Source organism: Pundamilia nyererei, unplaced genomic scaffold (assembly GCF_000239375.1).
Source record: "Pundamilia nyererei isolate P.nyererei 1_Seehausen unplaced genomic scaffold, PunNye1.0 scaffold00066, whole genome shotgun sequence".
Taxonomy (NCBI): Eukaryota; Metazoa; Chordata; class Actinopteri; order Cichliformes; family Cichlidae; genus Pundamilia; species Pundamilia nyererei.
Window position 1 is genome coordinate 247207 of NW_005187467.1, and position 21758 is coordinate 268964.

At 40.4% G+C, this 21758-nt stretch overlaps 4 protein-coding genes across 5 annotated transcripts in view; 3 read left to right on the top strand and 1 right to left on the bottom strand.

Annotated features, from left to right (window-relative positions):
• Positions 1-294: 294 nt before the first annotated feature.
• ehd2b (EH-domain containing 2b) lies at positions 295-6881 on the top strand. 2 transcript variants are annotated; one of them, XM_005735900.1, is made up of 8 exons: positions 295-592; positions 664-726; positions 1829-2294; positions 2431-2607; positions 3571-3686; positions 4755-5167; positions 5273-5437; positions 5559-6881. In XM_005735900.1, the coding sequence occupies exons 3-8, from the start codon at positions 2074-2076 to the stop codon at positions 6105-6107; spliced, it is 1641 nt and encodes a 546-aa protein (XP_005735957.1). In that variant the 5' UTR covers positions 295-592; positions 664-726; positions 1829-2073; the 3' UTR covers positions 6108-6881. The 2 variants fall into 2 exon arrangements, with proteins under 2 accessions (XP_005735957.1, XP_005735958.1); XM_005735901.1 differs by having other exon boundaries at positions 296-726; positions 3571-3668.
• A 2248-nt stretch (positions 6882-9129) lies between these two features.
• On the bottom strand, positions 9130-11324 carry nup88 (nucleoporin 88). The gene has a single exon (XM_005735903.2). It carries the CDS (start codon positions 11305-11307, stop codon positions 9148-9150), a length of 2160 nt encoding a protein of 719 aa, XP_005735960.1. The 5' UTR covers positions 11308-11324; the 3' UTR covers positions 9130-9147.
• Positions 11325-11340: 16 nt separating this feature from the next.
• On the top strand, positions 11341-15895 carry psmd8 (proteasome 26S subunit, non-ATPase 8). The gene is made up of 7 exons (XM_005735902.2): positions 11341-11522; positions 12821-12893; positions 12991-13093; positions 13184-13349; positions 13859-13959; positions 14408-14519; positions 15085-15895. The coding sequence occupies exons 1-7, from the start codon at positions 11418-11420 to the stop codon at positions 15220-15222; spliced, it is 798 nt and encodes a 265-aa protein (XP_005735959.1). The 5' UTR covers positions 11341-11417; the 3' UTR covers positions 15223-15895.
• A 4957-nt stretch (positions 15896-20852) lies between these two features.
• The window catches only part of spred3 (sprouty related EVH1 domain containing 3), a 4804-nt gene continuing 3898 nt past the window's right edge, over positions 20853-21758 (top strand). Inside the window, exon 1 of the mRNA XM_005735904.1 lies at positions 20853-21017. Within this exon, the coding sequence (XP_005735961.1) occupies positions 21007-21017 (11 nt within the window). The 5' untranslated portion in view covers positions 20853-21006. The remainder of the gene's footprint in view (positions 21018-21758) is intronic.

The window sequence follows — 21758 nt, forward strand, 5'->3', positions numbered from 1 at the left end:
TGCGTCATTGCTTGGAGAATCCGCAGAATTTGGAAAGAAGTCATTTTTACATGGGGGGTGGGGGACTAGCATGTCTAAATCTAAGGCATGTGATTATACTGAAATACAACTATTGTAAAACAAGGAGTTTCCAAGGTATAGTCAAAAGATTGCAGAGTGAAGTTGTATATATTTAAAATGTGCATAAGGACTGTGGGAGGTTTTGTCTTTTTTTTTTTTTTTTTTAAAAAGCAACTCCACCCAAATTATTTATTCGCAACCCCCTCCTCCAGTCCACGCCCTCTAGCCACGACTTAGTTCATCCTTGCCCTGAGTAGAGTGTTAGTGCTGCCCACATATTGCCAGGCATCCCTGGAAGAGGAGGTGTATTAAACTTAGAGAAGCAAGCAAGGAGAGAGAGAAAAAAAAAATTATCCTCAGTGTGGTGCGCCTGTGTGTCTGAGTGTTTGCCTTGGGTTTTTTCAGCAAGCAGATTGGGAACCCTTTCCAGATGATCTGAAGCTCATCTGAAACATATTAAACCCAGGAGAAGAACGATCCTCTAATTCAGCTGCGTTGACGCTCCACTGAGGGTTCCTATTTGCTGTTAGAGGTACACCCATACATGTAGCTGCAGCTCCCCAAGAGACTGTTTTCATCTCCTTAAGCCAAAATATTTTCCAGGCTCCAGAGGGCAAGATTGGAGAGCTGGAGGGAACTCCCTGAAGAAGCCTGCATAATAACTTGGTAAATACTCCTTTTAAACTTTAAATGTGGCAGTAATGATTGGCTTGCATTTTAACTGAAAATATGTAGCTGTAATTGTAAAGTAGAGAGAAAACTAAGCTTTGATTTGGTATATAATGAGTGCAACAATTTATAAAGTAGCTAAATAACTTTCTGTATAGGCTTCTGATATTTTTCACTCCCCTGATACTTGCTGCTCTTGCACATTTCAATGTTACTTTCCATGTTCCAGGTCCAAAATTTTGTTGCAATTCCGGTGTGCAAACCCACGAGGCATTTTCCTTCATCCTTAAACATTATAAACGGATCCCAAAGCCTAAACCAGCTTTTTGATTTTCACAGTGAGACCATAAATCCACATTTACTCGTACAGCTTGGCCGCAGCAGAACTTTTGTATATAATGGCTACATTTAATGCCTCTCCATTAGATCTCCAGGGTTCGCCATTTTGACAAGAGGGCTTTCCACACTGGTCTTATGACATGTCAGGACTGTGATTACTGTTTTCCTCGGGGGGAGATTTTTTAATATCCTAGTTTAAATTGGATTTGCAAGAGAAGCTCTTCACAGATGAGCTAACATCTGTTGACATGTGTCTTGCCTATCTTCCTTAATGTCAGTCTCTTTCTATAATGAGTTATGCCTTTGACTCTTAATCCAGGGTTTCTGTTTATATAGACTGCTGTAAAAAGATAATTACTCAAGGGTTACATTTCTTTTTCCATGAGAACACTATCTCCTGAGATGTCTCCTTGTATGAGCAGTCTGTGCACGAATTACATGTTCCACTTAGGGGAACTGCAGCGGATAAAAGAATGTCTTACTCATTTCACTGTAAAGGCATGAGCTGTGCCTGAGCAAATCCTGATGCAGGGCTGGGTTTGCAAGTTTTCCAACATGAACACCAACTTTTTCCAGGCATCCACTGAAAATGCTTGGCAGACTGAGGGTGGGCTGAAGTTTGCTTTAGATTCCACATTGTTTCTCTAGAATGTGGCAGACTTTGATCAAGCACACACAGGTTTCTTTTGGGATGTGGAGTTATCTCTTTTTTTCTCTTTGATTAAACCTCTACCTGCCTCATTTTCTCTCTGCGTTTCAGGATCTAAAGGTTTCAGTGTGTTGACTCAAAGGAGAAACTCCCAACTTTAAACTAAACACCAGCCCTATCGTTTCTCTAAGTGTGTGCAGAGAAGGGCTCAAGGACAAGTGAGCACCATTCGTATAAATACAGGAAACACCTGAAGGTTTTTCCAAGGCTTGGCCACAGGAAATATAACTCCAAGCAACTGATATAACTCTGACACTGATTTTTGCAAGAAGCTCTCTATCCTCTTGTCAATCAATATGTCACGCTGGGGAAGAAAGAATGTGAAGAAGGCGCCTGAGGTGATCCACACTGTGACAGAGGGACTGAAGTCCCTGTACCGCGAGAAACTGCTGCCTCTGGAGCAGTACTATGGATTCCATGACTTCCATTCTCCTAGTTTGGAGGATGCAGATTTTGACAATAAGCCTATGGTGCTAGTTGTTGGACAGTACTCCACTGGAAAAACAACATTCATCAAGTAAGACACTACAATGCTATGGTATACATTTGCCCATTCTTATATCTCCTGAGTATTTCTACTTTATTTAAGTGACAGCAAATATAAACAAACAAACAAAACAAAACAAACTACAAGCTTTTTGTCTGATTTACAGGTATCTGCTGGAGCAGGATATTCCTGGGAGCAGGATAGGTCCTGAACCCACCACTGACTGCTTCACTGCCATCATGCATGGGGACGTGGAGTCAGTCATCCCAGGGAATGCCCTTATTGTAGACCCTAACAAGCCTTTCCGCAAACTCAATCCATTTGGAAACACCTTTCTCAACAGGTGAGAATCTGGCTTTTATTCACAGTGCGTTGTGATTTTTTTCCCCACTAAGCGAGACAGTTACATTTTAGCATGAAATAGGCAGAACATGTGAGAGAACTCATGGAGGGAAAACAGAGAAAGAGATATTAAGATTACAGAGAGTGTTTTAGCTCTGGAATTTCAAGTGCTTGTGCCAAATTTCAGAGGAGGAGGCACTTGCCTTATTTGTGGAAAAATGGTGAAACAGAGCGATATCACCCAAGAGGGTGATGAAAGTTCATGTACTCAGGCAGGAACTGCAATGTATTAAAGTTGAAAACTGAGGTTAGTGGGGTCTACAGCCTCTTAGGGTAAAGAGAAACACAGAAGTCACAGTCAGGGACTGGAGAAACTGTAGGACAAACGTGACGTTTATTCCTGTCATGTTTACTGCCCAAGCTGATGTTTTTCCACTGTTGTTAGCCAAGGAAGAAGTTACGTCTTACAGTGAAGTGAAGTACTAGAGGCATAGCCACGCAGGCCAGAAGTGACAGGAACTTAGAGTGCTTCTGTTAATGGGCTCCATCATGACATTCTGGTGCAAGTTTTCCAAGCATGCGTTCCTGTCTCCCTCAGCAGGGTATGTTTGAGAATGTATTTGCGTCTCTCCTTTTGAGTTGACTTCCTGTTCTAGGAACCAGTGGGCTCGTTAAGCCCATAAGCTGCAGGAAGCAGTGGTGTTGTTCTAAGCCCCACATCGTTAGCAGGCCTTATTGTTTGATTCTGGCAGTAATGGTCATTTTCCTTCAGGAAGCCCAGAGCAAAAGAGGCCTGCTTGCACACAATGGCCTTCAGTGGGAGGGACAGGGTGTGTGGACAGAGTGGCTTTCAATCTGCTCCTGAGATCGCTCTGGCTTTTTTTGATAAGAATTGACTATTTCCACATAATTTAGACTCTTAAACAATGTTATGTCATTCTTTGTTTGCTGATGAATATGCTAGATTCCAGTGTGCCCAAATGCCTAACCAGGTTCTGGAGAGCATCAGCATTATTGACACACCAGGGATCCTGTCTGGTGCCAAACAGAGAGTGAGCCGAGGTGAGGGAAAAGGCAAAGGTGAGGAGAGGGCATGGGGGGCCTGCAGAGACACACGTCCTTGAACATCAGCTCACAAACTCATCTCCTTGGCACGCCTGGCTAACTCATGGGACCAGTATGCTCTGTTGCAATGACATTTGGCAGCAGAGATAAAAAAAAAACCCAAAAACATCTCTGCAGTACACAGCAGCCATAAAATCATAATAAGGAACAGAAACAGTGCAGTCAATTCTGCGAGCACATCTGGAAGAATGTACTGTTGAGCATTAACTATCACAATCACCTCACACCATTTTGTTTTTTTCTAATTTAATATTCACTCATGCTCCAAGCAAACCATTATTCCAATCAATCTGCATGAGCAACTAACAAGTTTAAAGTGTCAGTATACCCAAATTATGAAAACATATTTCCTTGCTTACCGCTGGTGGTATCTAGCCATGTAAACAGTTTTGGTTTGATCACTAGAATTTTTTAAAATATTCATCTGCAAGATTTGCTTCTATATCCTAAGAGGATGGAAGTAAATAAGATGTTAAAAGAGAAGTCTCAGTTTCTCACTCAACAAAAAATGGACTGGATTATTCAGAGATACTGAGATGCTCTTTTAAAAGTAGGCTACTACTTTTTTTTTTTTTAGCAGTTCTTGTGCTGTGTGTACCACAGTTCAGTTATCAAAAATTTAGAGATGCTTTCTTAAAACCAAAAAAGATAAAAACCAAAACTGTCTATGTGGCCATCCCACAAAAAGCATGTGGAATGTGTTTTCTTTGGGGGGATTTTGATGAACTTATGATTTAGTAGAATCATGTTGATACAGATCAACCAGTGCCTGAAAAAATATTAACTAATTTATTAGACTTTCACTTTCATACATTAAGTCAAAGAATTATTTTTCATTATGTCTTGCACAAAAATGAAGCCTCTGTGACCGGAAATTCAGTCTTTGGGATTTTACAGATTATAATCTTTAGGGTTTGTGTCTGTGTTGACCTTCTTCCCTCTCCTGACCCTTGTTTGTTCAATGCACATTCCACATTTAGGTCTATGGATGAATCAGTGATTGCATCTTTTTTGTTTAAACAGGGTATGACTTCCCAGCTGTACTGCGCTGGTTTGCAGAACGTGTGGACCGCATCGTCCTGCTGTTTGATGCTCACAAGCTAGAGATATCCGATGAGTTCTCTGAGGCCATCGGTGCCCTGAAAGGCAACGAAGACAAACTGCGTGTGGTGCTAAACAAAGCAGACATGGTGGGCACCCAGCAGCTGATGCGAGTGTATGGTGCCCTGATGTGGTCCCTGGGGAAGGTATTTGGCACTCCAGAGGTTCTACGTGTCTATATCGGCTCCTTCTGGGCAGAGCCATTGCTGGTAAACGACAACCGTAAGTTGTTTGAGCTGGAGGAGGAGGATCTCTTTGCTGATATTCAAAACCTTCCTCGAAATGCAGCCATACGCAAACTCAATGATCTGGTCAAGAGAGCCCGTCTGGTTAGGGTGAGCGAGTTGCATATTTGTTCACGTCTCAGCATGTTTTCATTAAATGATTATTCAGAAAGTCATATTGGTGCACTCTGTGTGTTTTATTTCTCTAAATCCTAGGTCCACGCCCACATCATCAGCCACCTGAAGCAGGAGATGCGTTCTGTCTTCAGGAAGGATAATAAAAAGAAGAATCTGATCTATCAGCTACCAGTTATTTTCTCCAAGATCCAGCTTCAGCACAACATTTCTGCTGGAGACTTTCCAGACTGTGCTAAGATGCAGGTTTGTTTGAAACACTGGCTTTGTTTACAAGCAACTTCTGTTAACTTGTGGTTACAACAGGAAAGTTTATTCTAATGTAACTATTAATCTAAGGACTAACACATTATTCTCATTTTTAAAGGAACAACTGATGGTTCATGATTTCACCAAGTTCAAATCCTTGAAGCCTAATCTGATGGCATCCTTGGATGAGTTGCTCTCCAGTGACATTGCCAAACTGATGCCCCTCCTGAGGCAAGAGGAGCTGGAAGCAGGTGATCAACCAGGTGTGCAGGGTGGTGCCTTCTTGGGGACCCGTGCTGGACCTTTCTCAGAAGGTGACCCCTTTGTTGAGGAAAATGGAGAGGGTTGTGAGGAGGAGGAAGATTGGGTGGTGACCAAAGACAAGCCCAAATATGATGAAATCTTCTACAACCTTGCTCCCAACGAGGGGAAACTAAGCGGCACCAAGGCAAAGGACTGGATGGTGAGCTCCCGCCTGCCCAACTCTGTTCTGGGTCGCATCTGGAAGCTCTCAGATGTCGATCGTGATGGCATGTTGGATGATGAAGAATTTGCCCTGGCCAGCCACCTAATTGAGGTCAAGCTGGAGGGTCATGGTCTTCCCCCTGAGCTTCCCACCCGTCTGATCCCACCCTCCAAACGCAGGCAGAAAGGCTCTGATGCATAGACCATCTACTGGCTGTCACACCTATGCTACTGTTGTATTTGCTCTTATTTTCCTGCAGACCCAAATCTAAACGTTGCATGTTAGTATGCAACGTTTCCTCTGAGAATGATTATAATGCACAATGAACATGCTGTATTTAAATATAAGTTGACAAACAAGGGCTTTCAGAAAAGGATTGTGTATAAGTCAAAGGATCTGTTTGCTTCTTCCCTTTGACTCCTCAAAGTTGGCTTTTTTATGATGAATATATATTTGCTGAGCAGAAATGAAAGGCTGAGTCTAAGTGAGCAAAAATCTGCATGTACTTTTAAAAACTCCAGAGCAATTTTATTCTTAAAAAAAAAACACCTTTTTTTTTAAACATTTTAACATTCCTTCAGTGTCTAGATATTAGAGATTATTTGTAGGAATATGCCTTTTTTCACATGTGATCAGTCCAGTGAAGCATCATTTAGAAATTTATTTTCAACTTATTTTGTTGTGTTTTCAGCATTTTCTTCTCCATGTAACAGAACAATCATGTACAAATCTAATAATCTGAATGCATTTCACTCTGATGCTTTACATGTCACATTTTTGTGCTGAATTTATACATTATTTTGTAAATTGTCGCTGTTTACGTTGTATGTGCAGGATCAGGATCTGCGTTGCATAAAAGAACATTACATTCTCAACTAGACTGAATGAATGCCATGTTACTGACTACTGTACACAGCTCTGCCAACTGTTCTTATGTTAACAACCATTGTAACCAAATAAAACTACCTGACTGTGTCTAGTGTCTTTGGTTATTCTTTCATACAAGCAAAAACTTTTGTACAACTTGAAAAGGCTTTTAAACTTAGTTATCAAAATGCCTACAATCTGAAAATAAATAACCTAAAATGGAAGTAATAGCTATGGGGGTTTGATTTGACTCTTTTTCAACAACATTTTGTGTTTTATCAAGCTCACTTGGTCTCTCAGTGACAGACCACATAAACAGTGACTCACAGTCTCCTCTGCCAAGTCCCCATACCACCATTTTCCGAGGCTCTTTCCCCTGTCGTTCCCACCATCTGAAGCCTTTTTTCTGCCCCTCGTTCTCTCGCACATACACATGCAGTCTATTTGTACCCCTTCATCCCAGTTTAGTTCTATGTTCACATTCACATTAGCCTCCCAGCACACAGTGTTTGGTTTTGGTGTAAACTATGTGGTATGAGCGTGAATGTGTCCTGTGTAGAGCTGCGTATTTCACATAAGAGTTTCAGGCTTTCCTAAAGAAGGAGTGGCCTCCCCGCCTTCTTTTTCCACTCCTCCATGGAAAGAAACACAAATGAGAAACAGAGGCAATGCAGCCCTTTCCTCGCAGCTCTCCAGCTTACAGTGACTCACATGTGAAGAATGTGGTGGGCTGGACTGGGAGTTATTAATATCTCCTTTCCTAGGGTCTGCTAACTTTCCTCAGGATCTAAACATTGTACCTTTATGAAAGAACTTAAAATTCCCCTTTTGGACTGTTCCCGAGTGAGCCCTGCTGTTTACCACACCCTCTTCTATGTATCTGAGAGAAAAAGTGTGAGGTGATGTGTGTGGAAAAAACAGCTAAATCATCATAAAGACATGCAGTTTCTTGACTAAAAATGCTCTCCTTGTATATTATTAAGTCACAGCTATCAACACCTTCTTAGAGAGTAAAAAAAAAAAAATCCCAATAGCAGTTTGAACAGTGCTTGTCTGTTATGTAAATAGTTATTCTGGGTCATAAACCATCTCAAATATTTGGTATTCAAATCAAGCTACCATTGCAACCCTGCAAGCAGCCTAAATTACAGTTGATGACCCCAGCGACGACAAACATCCCCAACAATGAAGCTTACTCAACAAAACTGGGGTCTCCTTATACGTCACTGATTGTTTATGTGGGGAATTCCTCACTAGGAAACCTGTGGTGGAAGAAAAACTGAGGCCGTCAGCTCTGGAGATGGGGTGACACCTGGTGGATACAGGATTCTTGGCAATCTTATGCTGAAATTGTTCACTGGAGTTCCCAGCTGTAGATGGCAGACTGGAGGCATGCAGCTGTGCACATTGAAGGACATGTTCAGACACGGGAGGAAAAAGTGAATCCCTAGTGTGTAGGAAGCCCTACTTGAATTTTAACATTGTTTACAATTTTGGCTTGCAATGTTTATTAAGACAATAACCAAGACAAAACAAATAATTTCCTGCCTTCTGTTTAGGAGTTATGCTCTTGCTGTGTCTCTTACTGAGGGCATGCTATGTATTGCATCTATGCTAAACATCCATATCAAACCAAACACTCACATGATTTTAGCCTCCTTTAGAAGTTCAAACATCTTGCCAGGACGTGGAATATTTAGTTCAGTTCACATGTTTGTTTTTTCGCAGTTAAATTATTAACTGGGACTTTCGTTGTGATGTTTGCATCTTCCCCCTGTTTACACAGGTTTTCTCCAAGTACTCTGGCAAATACAGCAACCAGCAGCTGTGAACGTGTCAGTTAATGCATGTCAATATAAAACTGTTAACTTGGATTTGTCTCTTAATATTTCTGCTTGTTGTAGCTATCCTACATTGAGACACAAACAAGTTTAATAATTTCAAGTTTATTTTTTTATGCAAAAAGGTGAGCAAACAAAATTGAAAACAGCTGTATAAGGTTAGTTTAGCACAAATTACTTTTAGTTTTTCCTGCCTATACACGGGACATTAAACTGAGTATGTTAGTGATTCAATCATTAACATGTCAAAAATATTGATGTAGAAATATACAACTTTTTGTAAGAGAAAATCCAACCTTTCGTATTTCTGTATTCTGTATTAAGGAAAAACATTTAGTATGAAAGGTAAAGTTACACTAGCACATATAAGATATAACATATAAAAAGATAGCACAACCACTTAGAGCTCAAGAACTCATTACAGCTTCTTATCAAATGTCAGAAAAATGCAAATGTAATAACGGTGCATTCCATGGAAAATTTGAAATATTTTCCCAACTATACAGAAAAAAACTAGCATTTTTCTGCAGTGCTTAGAAACTAAAATGATTTTTGATGTCTTTGATCTGCTTCATCATGTCACCAATTTGCTGTCCTTGTTCTTTGAGGACATCCTGAACAACCTTCTTCTGGGGAGCGTTGAGGGAAACTGTTGCCCTAGTTCCGGGCATATCCTTGCCCACTTGTGTCTTCTGGTACTCCATCTTCATGTTCACCTGCCTGATGCAGTTTTCCAGGTGTTTCAGTTGATCATTGATGGTCTGCAGCTCCTTCTTCATTTCCTTTTCACTGTTTGACAGTATGGGTAGCTGGCTTTGCAGGCTACACAACACTTTCTTAACCCTGTTCATAATGGTTTCTTGGCGATACTTTGCATCTTCGTATTTATCAGCCAACCTTTCTGCTGCTTCTCTCAAACTCTTCCTCTCCTCCCTGCACAGAGACAAATCCTCCAGCTGCTTGTTCTTCTGGCCTGTCAGGAGTTTCACCCTCCTCTGCATCTCTTCACGAGCCATGTCCTGCTTGAGAATGTACTCCTCGCGGAACACCTGTGTGGCTCTGCTGAGGAGCTCCAGACACTCTGGAGGTGGTGGTGATGTGTCCTTGTCTCCAGCTTTAAGTACAAGAGGATTGGTGGAGCTCCGTGCCAGGATGTTGCGAATGTGCTGCTCAAAGGAGTCTTCGGCCAGCCCACGCAGAGGGGAGCTGGCAGAGCCCAGACCTGGGTGGGAGCAAAGCAGGGGAGGGGAAGGAGGGCGAATGGAGCTCAGAAGGGGTAACAGAATGCACTCGTAAGTGCTGGTGATGCAGATCATGGTGGCGCCCAAGGCAAGGTCAGACACAATCAAAAAACCACGAATTGGAGCCGACTGACTGGTCAGGAGCGGTCTGGTGCAAAGAATGTGCTCTACAATGCAGCGCTTCTCAGCAGCCAGCTCCTGGAGACTGTCCTTATCCTCCTCATCTGATTTAAGGAACCTCTGCAGCTTGTTGACCCAGATTAGCCCCACGCTGTGCACTCCTGCTTCATGGGTGCAATGATACCGGTGCTGACAGAGAGGGTCTCTGTGCAGTTTGATTGGACAGGTGAAATCAAACTCTTGCGGCTCCTCGTCCTCTCCCGTTGCCACTTTAAGTATGAGCTCTAGCTCAACACACTCAAACACATAAAGAGCTGGCACTGTCTCTGTGCCTCGGATCCACTTTTCCACTGCCCCCGTGTCATCCTCTTCTTCAGACTCCAGCACGACACAGTGATACAGTGTGCCAGTTTCTGTGGCGATGACCAAGATACTCGGAACACATGGCAGGCACAGAATGGCACAAGCATCATAGCCATAGTTATCCTCTGCTGCTGGATACATGGGGAGAGGTCCAACGGGTTTACTCAGACTTATACCGTTTACCTGGCTCGTGTAGTTCACATAGGTCTCCCCATTTTCGTAAAGAATATAGAGAGGGTAGACCAGCTGGTCTTTGGAGACCTGTCCTGCCAGCTGCCGAGGAGGGGATGAAATCGGCCCAAAGTCAAACGCCACTGCTATCTCTCCCAGAGAAGCTGCGTACGAATGCACCGGAGGGTCGAGGCTGCTCTCGTCTTCTGACTGCGACACTGGCAGGATTTTGGCCGGTGTCTGCGGAGACTTCAAGCTGTAAAATCTGATCGTGTTGTCTGAAGTGAGCAGCACCATATGTGGCTCGTCAGTCTCGCTAGGGTACCAAGCAGCCTGTCGCAGACTGACCGACGGTGAGCTGGTGAAGAAGCGCTCCGCCACCGGGATGGTCTTGCAGTTGATTTTGCTGCGTCCGCCTTCAAACTCGGACCTTTTGCCCCACCGCAGAGGAAGCTCCAGGACCGAGACGCCTCGTTGACCGACCAGCGCGACATGGTGCTGTGTCGGGCTCACCAGCACCTGGCACACTTCAAAGAGCGGCGGGTTGATGCACAGCAAGGTCTGATACTTCCCGCTACCGGAGCTCTCCTCTGAGTTTAAGTGCCGCAGGTTGGTTGTGTAAAACACGCGGTCTGAATCGTCCCACACGAACAAGTCCGCTCCCAAACAAAACGTGAGGTTCTTAGCGATCCCTCTTTCACTCGAGGTGCACTCCAAATCCAACTTCTCGCGTATTATTTTGAATATCGTGTGATTCGGTAAGTCATTGAGCCACCGTTCTGAATTGAGTGCCGCCATCTTGATCAACTGTCTGATTCCTGAAGGAAGCAGTAACGTGTTTTGGTTTTTTTCACGACAGTCATTTAACGTGTTACGGTGGCCGGTGTCGTATATTTTGCAGAATCACCATGGCGCTGAAAGAGACCGCTGGGCTGTATGAGACACTTAAAGCGGAGTGGAACAAGAAAAATCCAAACCTAAACAAATGTGGAGACCTTCTGAGCAAGCTTAAGGTAAAGTCGCACATTTGCTTGTCCAGGGTTGATTGTAGGAAGGAAGTCTTTCTATTTGTAAACGTTAGCACTGTTAGCAAACAGATTGCTAACTTACGCTAGCCCAGCTAACGCTGTACGTTAACGTCAGTAACTGGATAAACACCGATAATTAAATTAATTTTGGTTGAATAGTGTAGAGTTTTCACTTGCTAACTACAAACCAATGTTTGGAGACGGATCGAACAATATCATCATTTTAGGATAATGATGAAACAAATGATTAACTCAGTCAATGAAAGCTAACGTCACTGTACCTTTCGTTAGCTCAGTTTTCTGTTTGGCAAGTTTAAGCCGAGTTGAAAGAGGTATCACTAAAAAGAAGAACCTTTTTTTCTTTGCTTTTTTTTTTAAAAAGTGACTCGTGATAAGGACATCAGCAAAGATGTTTTTCGTATTCAAAAATTGTTCGTATATACAACCAGTTTTGCAAGGCAAAGTCAGTCAAATCTGTTATATTTCTATTAAGAAGCAACCATTATGAAAGTTATATTAGCCTATATATAAAATACACCTATTCAATTCAATCAATTCCACGTTTGGTACAGCCACTTGGAGATAAAGAGCTCATTGCAGCTTCTTGTTAAATGACAAAAAATACAAATGTAATAACCAAGTGCATTCCAAGGGGAATCTGAAACGTTCCCCCTAACTATACACAACTAGCATTCTCTTCAATGCTTAAAAACAAAAAGGATTCTTGATATCTTTGGTTTGGTTCATCATGTCACCAGTTTGCTGTCCTTGTTTACTAAGGACATCTTATTGGACAACTGCCTTCTGGTGGGTATCAATAATAATGTTGGGGAAATTTCACATTCACAAAACAAGATGGACCATCTCCAAGTCAAGCTTTATTCATTTTTTTAAATTAGGAACTATTACTATTACAACACGGCACTATAGTTAAGATCTTGAAAAGGGAAAAAAAACTGTTACAATAAAATATAACTTTGATAAATTAGATTGTTAATGCTTGTTACAGCTTTTTCCTCTGTATCTTGTGTACCTTTTTTCTTGTGATATAACCCTGGCATTGAGATGCTCTGTATATGTAATTGTTATTTTTTAAAAACAGAGTTTGACTGAGAAACGAAGGAAAAAAGTTTCAACAGGAGTCTGACATCAAAATAAATGTTTTATAAAGTTGTCTAGGTTGTTAGAACTCAATGAAAACCAACTTTGGGGTTTGTTCTGTTACAAATGATGTGGTGTAATTTAGATTTACATTGTTACATTTATCTTTTCTTTTTAAACAGATTTCATTGTTGGATCTGAACTTTTTACCTACCAGTGGATCCTCTCTCACCAAGCAGCAGCTCATTTTAGCTCGTGAGTACCTGCAAATCAAGCTGCCACAAGTTAACACAACAGCTTTTTAAGTTACTTGCAAAATAATTTCTAAGTACAATTTATGTTTGTATTTTAGGTGATGTACTTGAAATAGGAGCCCTATGGAGCATCCTCAAGAAGGACATCCCGTCCTTTGAGCGATACATGGCCCAGCTAAAATGTTACTACTTTGATTACAAGTAAATGCCACTTTCTCTTAGAGAATTTGTTGCCCAAGATTGAGGTCTTTTTGTAACTGAAGTAATTATTTACATCTTTTTCTTTTTTAGGGAAGAGCTGCCTGAAGCTGCTTACATGCATCAGTTACTTGGACTGAACCTGCTCTTCCTGCTTTCGCAGAATCGCGTGTCTGAGTTTCACACAGAACTCGAAAGATTGAGTGCTAGAGATATTCAGACCAACGTGTACATCAGACACCCAGTGTCTCTAGAGCAGGTGCTATAGCTTACTTATGGACAATGCCTGATTTTGATTTGGATGATTTTTATTGTGTAATATCAGGTGTTAAAGAAAAAAAAAATTTGTGTGTCCAATTGGAAATTTGTACCCGTAAATTGCTCAAAATTAGTGATATATATATGCATGCATGCTAGCATTAGTGTTAACTTGAAATTATAGAAGCTACATTTGTAAAATAGTTTTGATCCTACAATAGATGTTGCATCAGAGGGTGATGTTTGACTGCTATTTGCAGTAATTCCTTTATATGCTTCACTAAGATTTAATAGATTGCTTTTGGCCTGAGGTAGATCGATGTGTGCTCTGATATTTTATACCCATTATGTATTTAAAGGTATATATATTAATTTACACAAACTAAATATTTATTTGGACAAATGCTTGGCTTATTGGAGTTTTACTTATACACAATAATTTAAGTCCTGTTATAGTAACTTTGATGTAAATGCAATCTTAATATTTTATTCTCTCTCTGCTAATTTCAGTACTTGATGGAGGGAAGCTACAACAAAGTATTCCTAGCCAAAGGCAACATCCCTGCTGAGAGCTACACCTTTTTTATAGATATTCTTCTGGACACAATTCGGTAAGGACCATAATGATTTCTATGCCTTTTACACATTCTGCATTCGTTGTGAATTTTAAAATATTTATCAGTAGCCTACAACCACATAACAACAGTTAGGTGTGCAAACGCTATTTTAATCCATTTTACATAGTTACAGTGAATAGTGTAAAGACAACTCAACACAACAAACACAATGATTTATTTTACTCTCATAGTTGTACCAATACTTTAACCTGAGCAAATGTGAAATAGATGGCAGTTTAAACACCTTTTTAAACAACATCTTTCCTGTCTTTGTCTAATTTTTAATGTTTCTTGATTTGTACTGTGAACTCTGGGGGGGAAAAAAACAACTTCATTTCACTGTGTTGTGCCATAATAATGTAGAAATGTATAAAACGTCATTAAAAATACAACTCTGTCCTTTGAAGATGACTTTAACTAAAGCTGACCTTTTCAATTGCAGCGACGAGATTGCAGGTTGCATAGAGAAGGCGTATGAGCAGATCCAGTTCAGTGAAGCTACCCGTGTGCTTTTCTTCAGTTCCCCCAAAAAGATGACAGATTATGCCAAGAAGGTAAGTCTGTTTTCATTTGGGAATCAAGCCTGTAGTCAAATCCAGATATTATGAGGAGGAGACATTAGATTCCTGCTGTGATAACATGATTTAAAGAAATTAAGTTCCTGCTTAACTCTGTTGCTTCTGCTTATGCAAATGCTTATTAAGATTTATTAGGCAAACACTGGCTGTCAGGTGGCCTTGGTGCCTGAAATATTTATGTAAAGTCTAAGTTGGTTCTTAATCAACGTGTTATGTTGTAGATGTCATTATGATTGGATATAGGAAGGGGAGTTGTCAGAAACTGGCTTGTTAATATACAGAAAATGTCCCTCCAGATGTTAGATAAAATTTGTGCATAGGCAGAACCTGAAAAATAAGTAATATCCATAACATCAGATGGAAAAGATACATTTTACTGTTTGTTTTCAGATGTTCCGTAACAAGTTGTCTATAATTAAAATAAAAATCCTTCCTAGATTATTGCATGTAATAAGTCAAATAACTACATAAGCAATCTGTAACTGTTGATTTTCATTTTATTTTTTATTTGTTTAAATGAATACATTTTCCCCCATTTCAGAGAGGATGGAATTTGAGTGCAGATGGCTATTACTCTTTCACCAATCAGCAACAGCGGACAGAAGAGGTGAACATCCCTTCTACTGAGCTGGCACAACAGGTCATCGAATACGCACGACAGCTGGAAATGATTGTGTAATCCGCCCCCAGGAACACACTCAACCATGTACAGATGCACTCAGACAAACACGCCACTGGTCCAGTATACATCCAGTCAGCTCAAACACAGTTTCACTAAGGGATATGACTTCCTTTATTGCCAGAGTGGTTTATTTGTTTCCTATGCCTCACAAATCAACTGGCATCCATTATTCCTGTTTTCCCAAATCTACCTGGAAGTCTGACAGATTGGTTTTTATTTTAATACAAAACCCCCCACTGAAAATATCACCTTTGGTCTAATTAGCAGTTGCTATATAAATATCTATATTGCAGACATGTGAGAGTCTGAGTGTTTAAAGCCGGTTCTTTTATTCAAAATACCATCTGTCCAACGTTAAACTTTAGTTTTCTTTAGTCATTCCCAGATATTTCTTTTAAACACTGGGTCTCTTCTTTTTCAACTGTAAGAAAATTTAAAGTCATCACCCTAATTTTGGTATTCAGTGTCAAACAACTGTCAACAAACTCACCATTTTTTTTCCTGAACTTCAAATTCTTTTTGTATCAAAGTTTTCTCTCCTGGGTAGAACAAAAATAAATGTATTGCCCTTGCCTTGTATCTAAAATTGCCACTGAAGTTTGTGTTTGACTCTTCCTCACTAGACATTTTGTAAACACATTGATCTACAATAAATGATTCATAAAACAAACTTTTTGCATGTTAGTGTTGTGTTCTTTATACATGTCTAACTTTCCCCAGAATTAAGCCACTGATAGCAGCTCAATAGTAATGCCTTCTTTCATTGGTCAGTGTCTTTTCTAGTCTCTTTCAATGTTGAGTAAGCTGGATGCAGCTGGTGCATTTGGAAGTGGAATCAAAAATAGAATTACTGATTATTAACCAATGGTACAAAGGAAAATATAAGGAAGGGTAAAATGCTTGAACTTTCATCTTAAGGGTAAGATGAAAGTTCCTAGTTACGATCACATAGTTATTCAGATTTTATTAATGATAGCCAGATTCCTTATGTTGAACGTATACTATACTATACCATACCATACCACATGTCTCCTGTGCACTTCTTTTTCTTTGGGTGCTAAGCATGTTTTGGTTATTCTGACATGCCAGAGGTGGTGTTGGATATCTGACTTCAGAGCACCCAGCAACTGGTGATGATGCAATTGAAATAAATATCCATTCAGTTATTCATTATCCCTTTCTGCAATTATGAAAAAAGATTTAAAACAGACTATTTTTCTTTTATTTGTGGTATGTTGTTTTAGTTTCATTGTACAACTCCTTTAATCCACGATTGTTGGGTTTTTTTTGGTTGCTTGTTTTTAAGAGATGTGAATTGCACTTGGAGCTGATGCAGCTTGTGGGATTTGTGTTACTGGGTCACAGTCTTGTGAATCTTTTCATTGCTTCAGAGGGGCAAACTAAATGGTAAATGGCCTGTATTTGTATAGCGCTTTACACAACCAGTCATCCACCCATACATTCACACGCTGGTGATGGCAAGCTACATTGTAGCCACAGCCACTCTGGGGCGCACTGACAGAGGCGAGGCTGCCGGACACTGGCACCACCGGGCCCTCTGACCACCACCAGTAGGCAACGGGTGAAATATCTTGCCCAAGGACACAACGACCGAGACTGTCCAAGCCGGGACTCAAACCGGCAACCTTCTGATAACAAGGCAAACTCCCAACTCTTGAGCCACAATCGCTCAGGAATTGAGTCCATCAATCTGTGTATTGTTTCACTGCCATTGCTGGGTTTCATTTGATTTATACTTATTTTCCTGATTGTATTAATTTGTAGGCCATTTAAGCAAATTAAGGTGTTATGTGGCCAGGTAGAGGTTTGTAAGCGCATTGTGAATAAGATATGTAAGTTTTGAATCATTAGTAATATTTTGTGTATTCAAATAACCTTAAAATGACAGATTAACCAAAAAACAAAACAAAAATAAACTGGTTTCACGGTGGAAGTTTAGTTTTTTGAGTACTTGGATGTGTAATGACGCTGCCATGTTTTGTCATTGCCTTACACTTACCGGCCACTTTTTAAGTTACACCGGTTTGAATGATTCGACATTTGTATTAACAATCAATCTGTTCAATCCTTTAGGCATGGTTAAAATGACTTGAAGAAGTTCAAAATGAGCATCAGTATGGGGAGGAAAGGTGATTTAACTCACCTTTAATTAACTTGAGTGGTTAGGTATGGTTCTTGCTGTTGGTGAGTGTCTTAGAAACTGCTGATCTACTGGGAAATTCTCACATCCATCTCCTGGTCACAGGAAAATGGCAAGACTCCTTCAAACTGTGAAGAAAGGAAACATTTTTTTAAGGAAGGAAACAGTAACTAAAATAACCAATAACCAGTTGCAACCAAGGTATGCGAAACAGCAAATGGGCTACAGCAGTAGAAGACCACACAGGGTACCACTTTGGTCAGCTAAGAACGAAACGGTTCTAATTCCACAAGTCGCCAATAGGATAATCCAAGAGTCAAAAAATGTTTTGTGGTCTGATGAGTCTCAATTTCTGCTGCAACATTTGGGGTCAGAATTTAGCATAAAGGACATGAAGTGTGGATTCATCCTGCATTGAATCAGTAGCTTAGACTGCTTCTAGTGGTTTAATAGCGTGGGTGATATCTTCTTGACACACCTTGGCCCCTTTAGTACCAACTGAACATCTTTCAAACACTATAGTCGGTCTTAATATTGTTGCTGTCCACCTCTTTGTTACTAAAGTGTGCCCATCTTAGCTGCTTTCACGAGCTTAAAATATATCACATTGGTTTGCTGACCATATCAATGTCAGGTTCACTGTGTTGAAATGAACTCCACCTGACCTCAATCCAACAGAGAATCTTTGAGAAGTGGTGGAAAAGGGAGATCTACATGATGCATATTGCATCTGATAAAACTGCAATGCTATTGCATGAATGAATTAAAGTGAAATTGTGGTGTGCCTCTAAACACATAGAGATCATGACATGGTGCTGGACGTAGTTTGGAAAAATGCAGTATGTGATATAGCATATAGTTAGGGCTGGATCAGGTGACCCTGAATCCTCCCTTAGTTATGCTGCAATAGACGTAGGCTGCCAGGGGATTCCCATGATGCATTGAGTTTTTCCTTTCCAGTCACCTTTCTCACTCACTATGTATTAATAGACCTCTCTGCATTGAATCATATCTGTTATTTATCTCTGTCTCTCTTCCACAGCATGTCTTTTATCCTGTCTTCCTTCTCTCAACCGGTTGCAGCAGATCGCCCCGCCCCTCCCCGAGCCTGGTTCTGCCGGAAGTTTCTTCCTGTTAAAATGGAGTTTTTCCTCCCCACTGTCGCCATAGTGCTCGCTCATAGGAGGTCATATGATTGTTGGTTTTTTCTCTGTATCTATTATTGTAGGATCTACTTTACAATATAAAGCGCCTTGAGGCGACTGTTGTTGCGATTTGGCGCTGTATAAATTAAATTGAATTGAATTGATCCACCCCCCCAAAATTATAATATCTTAAATACCTGTCTCTGCACTGTTAATACCTGACATTTTGGCGAATAACGAGCTCATATTGTTGTTGTTGTTAGTAGTAGGTTATTGTTACTAAAATGAGTAAATTATGTCAAGGTTTAACATTAAATATGTTTTGGGTTAGCCTTCATGGAATATTTTTTCTAAACTAACTTAAAAGTGATGAAGACACATAAAACAGATTAGTTTGTGATTGCGTCTGAGCCGTTTTTTAAGGGACCGTCCGTGGTGCTGAAAACTAACCTTGGGTATTTAAACACAACATCTTCTACAGAACTACAAGAGCGAGACAGACCACTATCACCAAGAGAGTTGGCTTAAAGGGATTAGTTTGGTTACTCTAATAGTGTAAGTCCTTTATCTTGTAAAGTACCGTGAGATTATGTTTTTTGCATTTAAAAGAATTGTACATGTTAAAGTTGTGAGAACCTGTGTGTTTAAATCAGGTTATTTTTCTGATGTAACATAACTGAGCTTCAGGGATGAATGAAAAAGTAATCTCTTTCTCAACTTAAGAAAAATTTTCTTTTCACGCTTGATTTCCAAGAATCTCCATTGTCTGGTATGTTGTTGTTAATTCACACTTACTTTTTTTTCTTTTAAATTCAAATGCTAAATGGATTAGAGGGACTGAACGGACAGTAGAAAGTTAATTTATAATAAGTGAATTTGATGGACATGGAATAGGCTCACGCTATAATTTTCATTAAAGAGACATTAAAAACACGTGGCAGCAATGCCTATCATTGCCGCTTTACATTACAGTTCTCATTGTGGTATTTCTGCTTTAACTCAAAGCAGTCCAAGGACATTGTGAAGAATTGCAGGAATTTTAACGGAAAGAGACAAAACATAGCTGGGCTACTTTTCTCAAACGTCGTGAGAAAGCAGTCTTTATGAATAGCTACAGTGCAGCATAATTTTTACAAGTGCATTTGGTGTATTTATGGCCTTAGAGTTGAAAACTAAAATGATTAGTGGCCAGAGTGTCATCTATTCACATGGGGTAAATTGTACATTAAAAAATATGGATATTATGTAACTTATAGGAACATCCATAGTGATATATATTTTTTCCAAGTTCAAACAGTAGGCTGGTATATTTATGGCAGAAGAAAGTAATAAATTACCACAAAATAAAAGGTTGTCACAGTGCCATTGATACACTGTGTTAAGTGCCAGTAGCAAATTTTTTTTCCCTGTAGTAAACAGTGACATATATATATGTGTATATATATACACTGGCTTATACTAAAATAGTAAATATGCATTCTAATTTTATTTTACCTGCATTTATTTCTCTTAGAAAACACTAGCGGTAAATATACGGCCTATATGAATAGCCGCAGTGAGGTAGTATACCGTATATTCGTTGTTTAAAAAGTAACAAAAATGGTCATAAAGTAAAAAGTCACCAGAGTGTATTGAAACACAGCGTTTAACCCCAAATGCCTTCACATTGGGGATGTACCATTTCATTACGCTAAGGTGAATTGCTGTCCATGGTGCTGAAACCTTTGTGGATTCGCCAAAACTATGGACCTTGTAGTGGACTAAATAGTATTTTTGCCCTGCTTTTGGTTGCATATAAACTGTATATATAAACAGTTAAAATGTAATTAATACAGACGCATATTACTGTGCCGGGCTTATACTTTAAAGGAACTATGCAGTCGGATTTTATTTTACCTGCATTTCATAGAATTTCATAGAATTTAGTTTTCTCCACAGTTATCACGGATCAACCAGAGGTCATTGATGGTTTTACCGAGCTTTTCATTCACCACCCACGTCACTGCATGTATCAGCAACTCGGTATCATTATCAGCCATTTAAAATCACATGGTGAAAAACCCTATAGGCTAGCTAAAGCCGCGATGCTGTCAATGATTAGTGTGGATGTGCTGGCACAGGGCAGGTAGAGTGAGAAAAGGAATAAGAGAGGGAGTGATTTGGAGCGAGAGAGAGAGAGAGAATGAGGGAGGGAGGGAGAGAGAGAAAGAGAGAGAGGGAGGATGCTGCCAGCGGAAAATGGCTGCTGCAACCTCAAGCCTATCCTGATACACCGAAACGACATCAAGGTGGAGAGAGAGAGCGAGAGCAAGAGAGAGAAAGATTAGGAAAATGAGAGCAGATGGAGAGAGAATGTGAGCGAGCCTGAGTGTTTCCTGAAAGGAGGATAAAAAGAGAGAGAGAGGGAGAGAGAGAGAGAGAGAGAGAGAGGAGACCCTGGGGTGGGCTGCTGCAAGCGGCGGGCAACACCGAGCCATGGAGGGCGAGTAAGTCCTTACATTTTCATTTTTAACATTGCACATATATATTCAATCGTCCGCCAAAAAAAAAAAAAAAAACCGGATAGGAAAGAACGCCACCACCCTCAGTGTTACACCAGTATCATGCACTGTTATCACATTCGGTGCTCTACAGTTTAGCAGGCTGCCGAGAATAAAAACACCATTACGTAGTTTTGAATCAACAGCATACACCCCATTTCCGATATATCCACGCCAAATTGTGATAAATGTCAAGCCACCTACATGTGGACCTGTGCTTTTTGGATGACTGGCACACGGCATGCACGCACAAAATTAACGAAATAACAACAATTATTGTACTGAGCAAACATCGGGTGCTATGCAGCAATTCAAAAACGAAATGCGTGGTTAGTGATTGGTAAAAACAAGCACGAAATCAGTCAGTGTGTAAAATGTATGGAGGGGGGAGGCGAAATATGGCGAGTTTGGGGCCAGCATCGCGTCATTCAAGACATGGCTACAGTAAAACGAGGGAGGGATGGAGGCGTTGTGATTTTTATCAACGTGTCTCGGGGTTTCATTATGATTTTTTAAAGCCAAACTTTATGAATGAAATGTGATTTTTCTCTCTCCCTCGCTCTCCCTCATTCTCACCCCTCCTCTCCTTCTTCCCTTTTCTAATCGGGCCCCCTCCCCCCATCTCTCGTTTCCTCTCCATCCTCTCACCCACTCGTTCGTTTTTTCCTTCTTCTTCTTCTTCTTCTT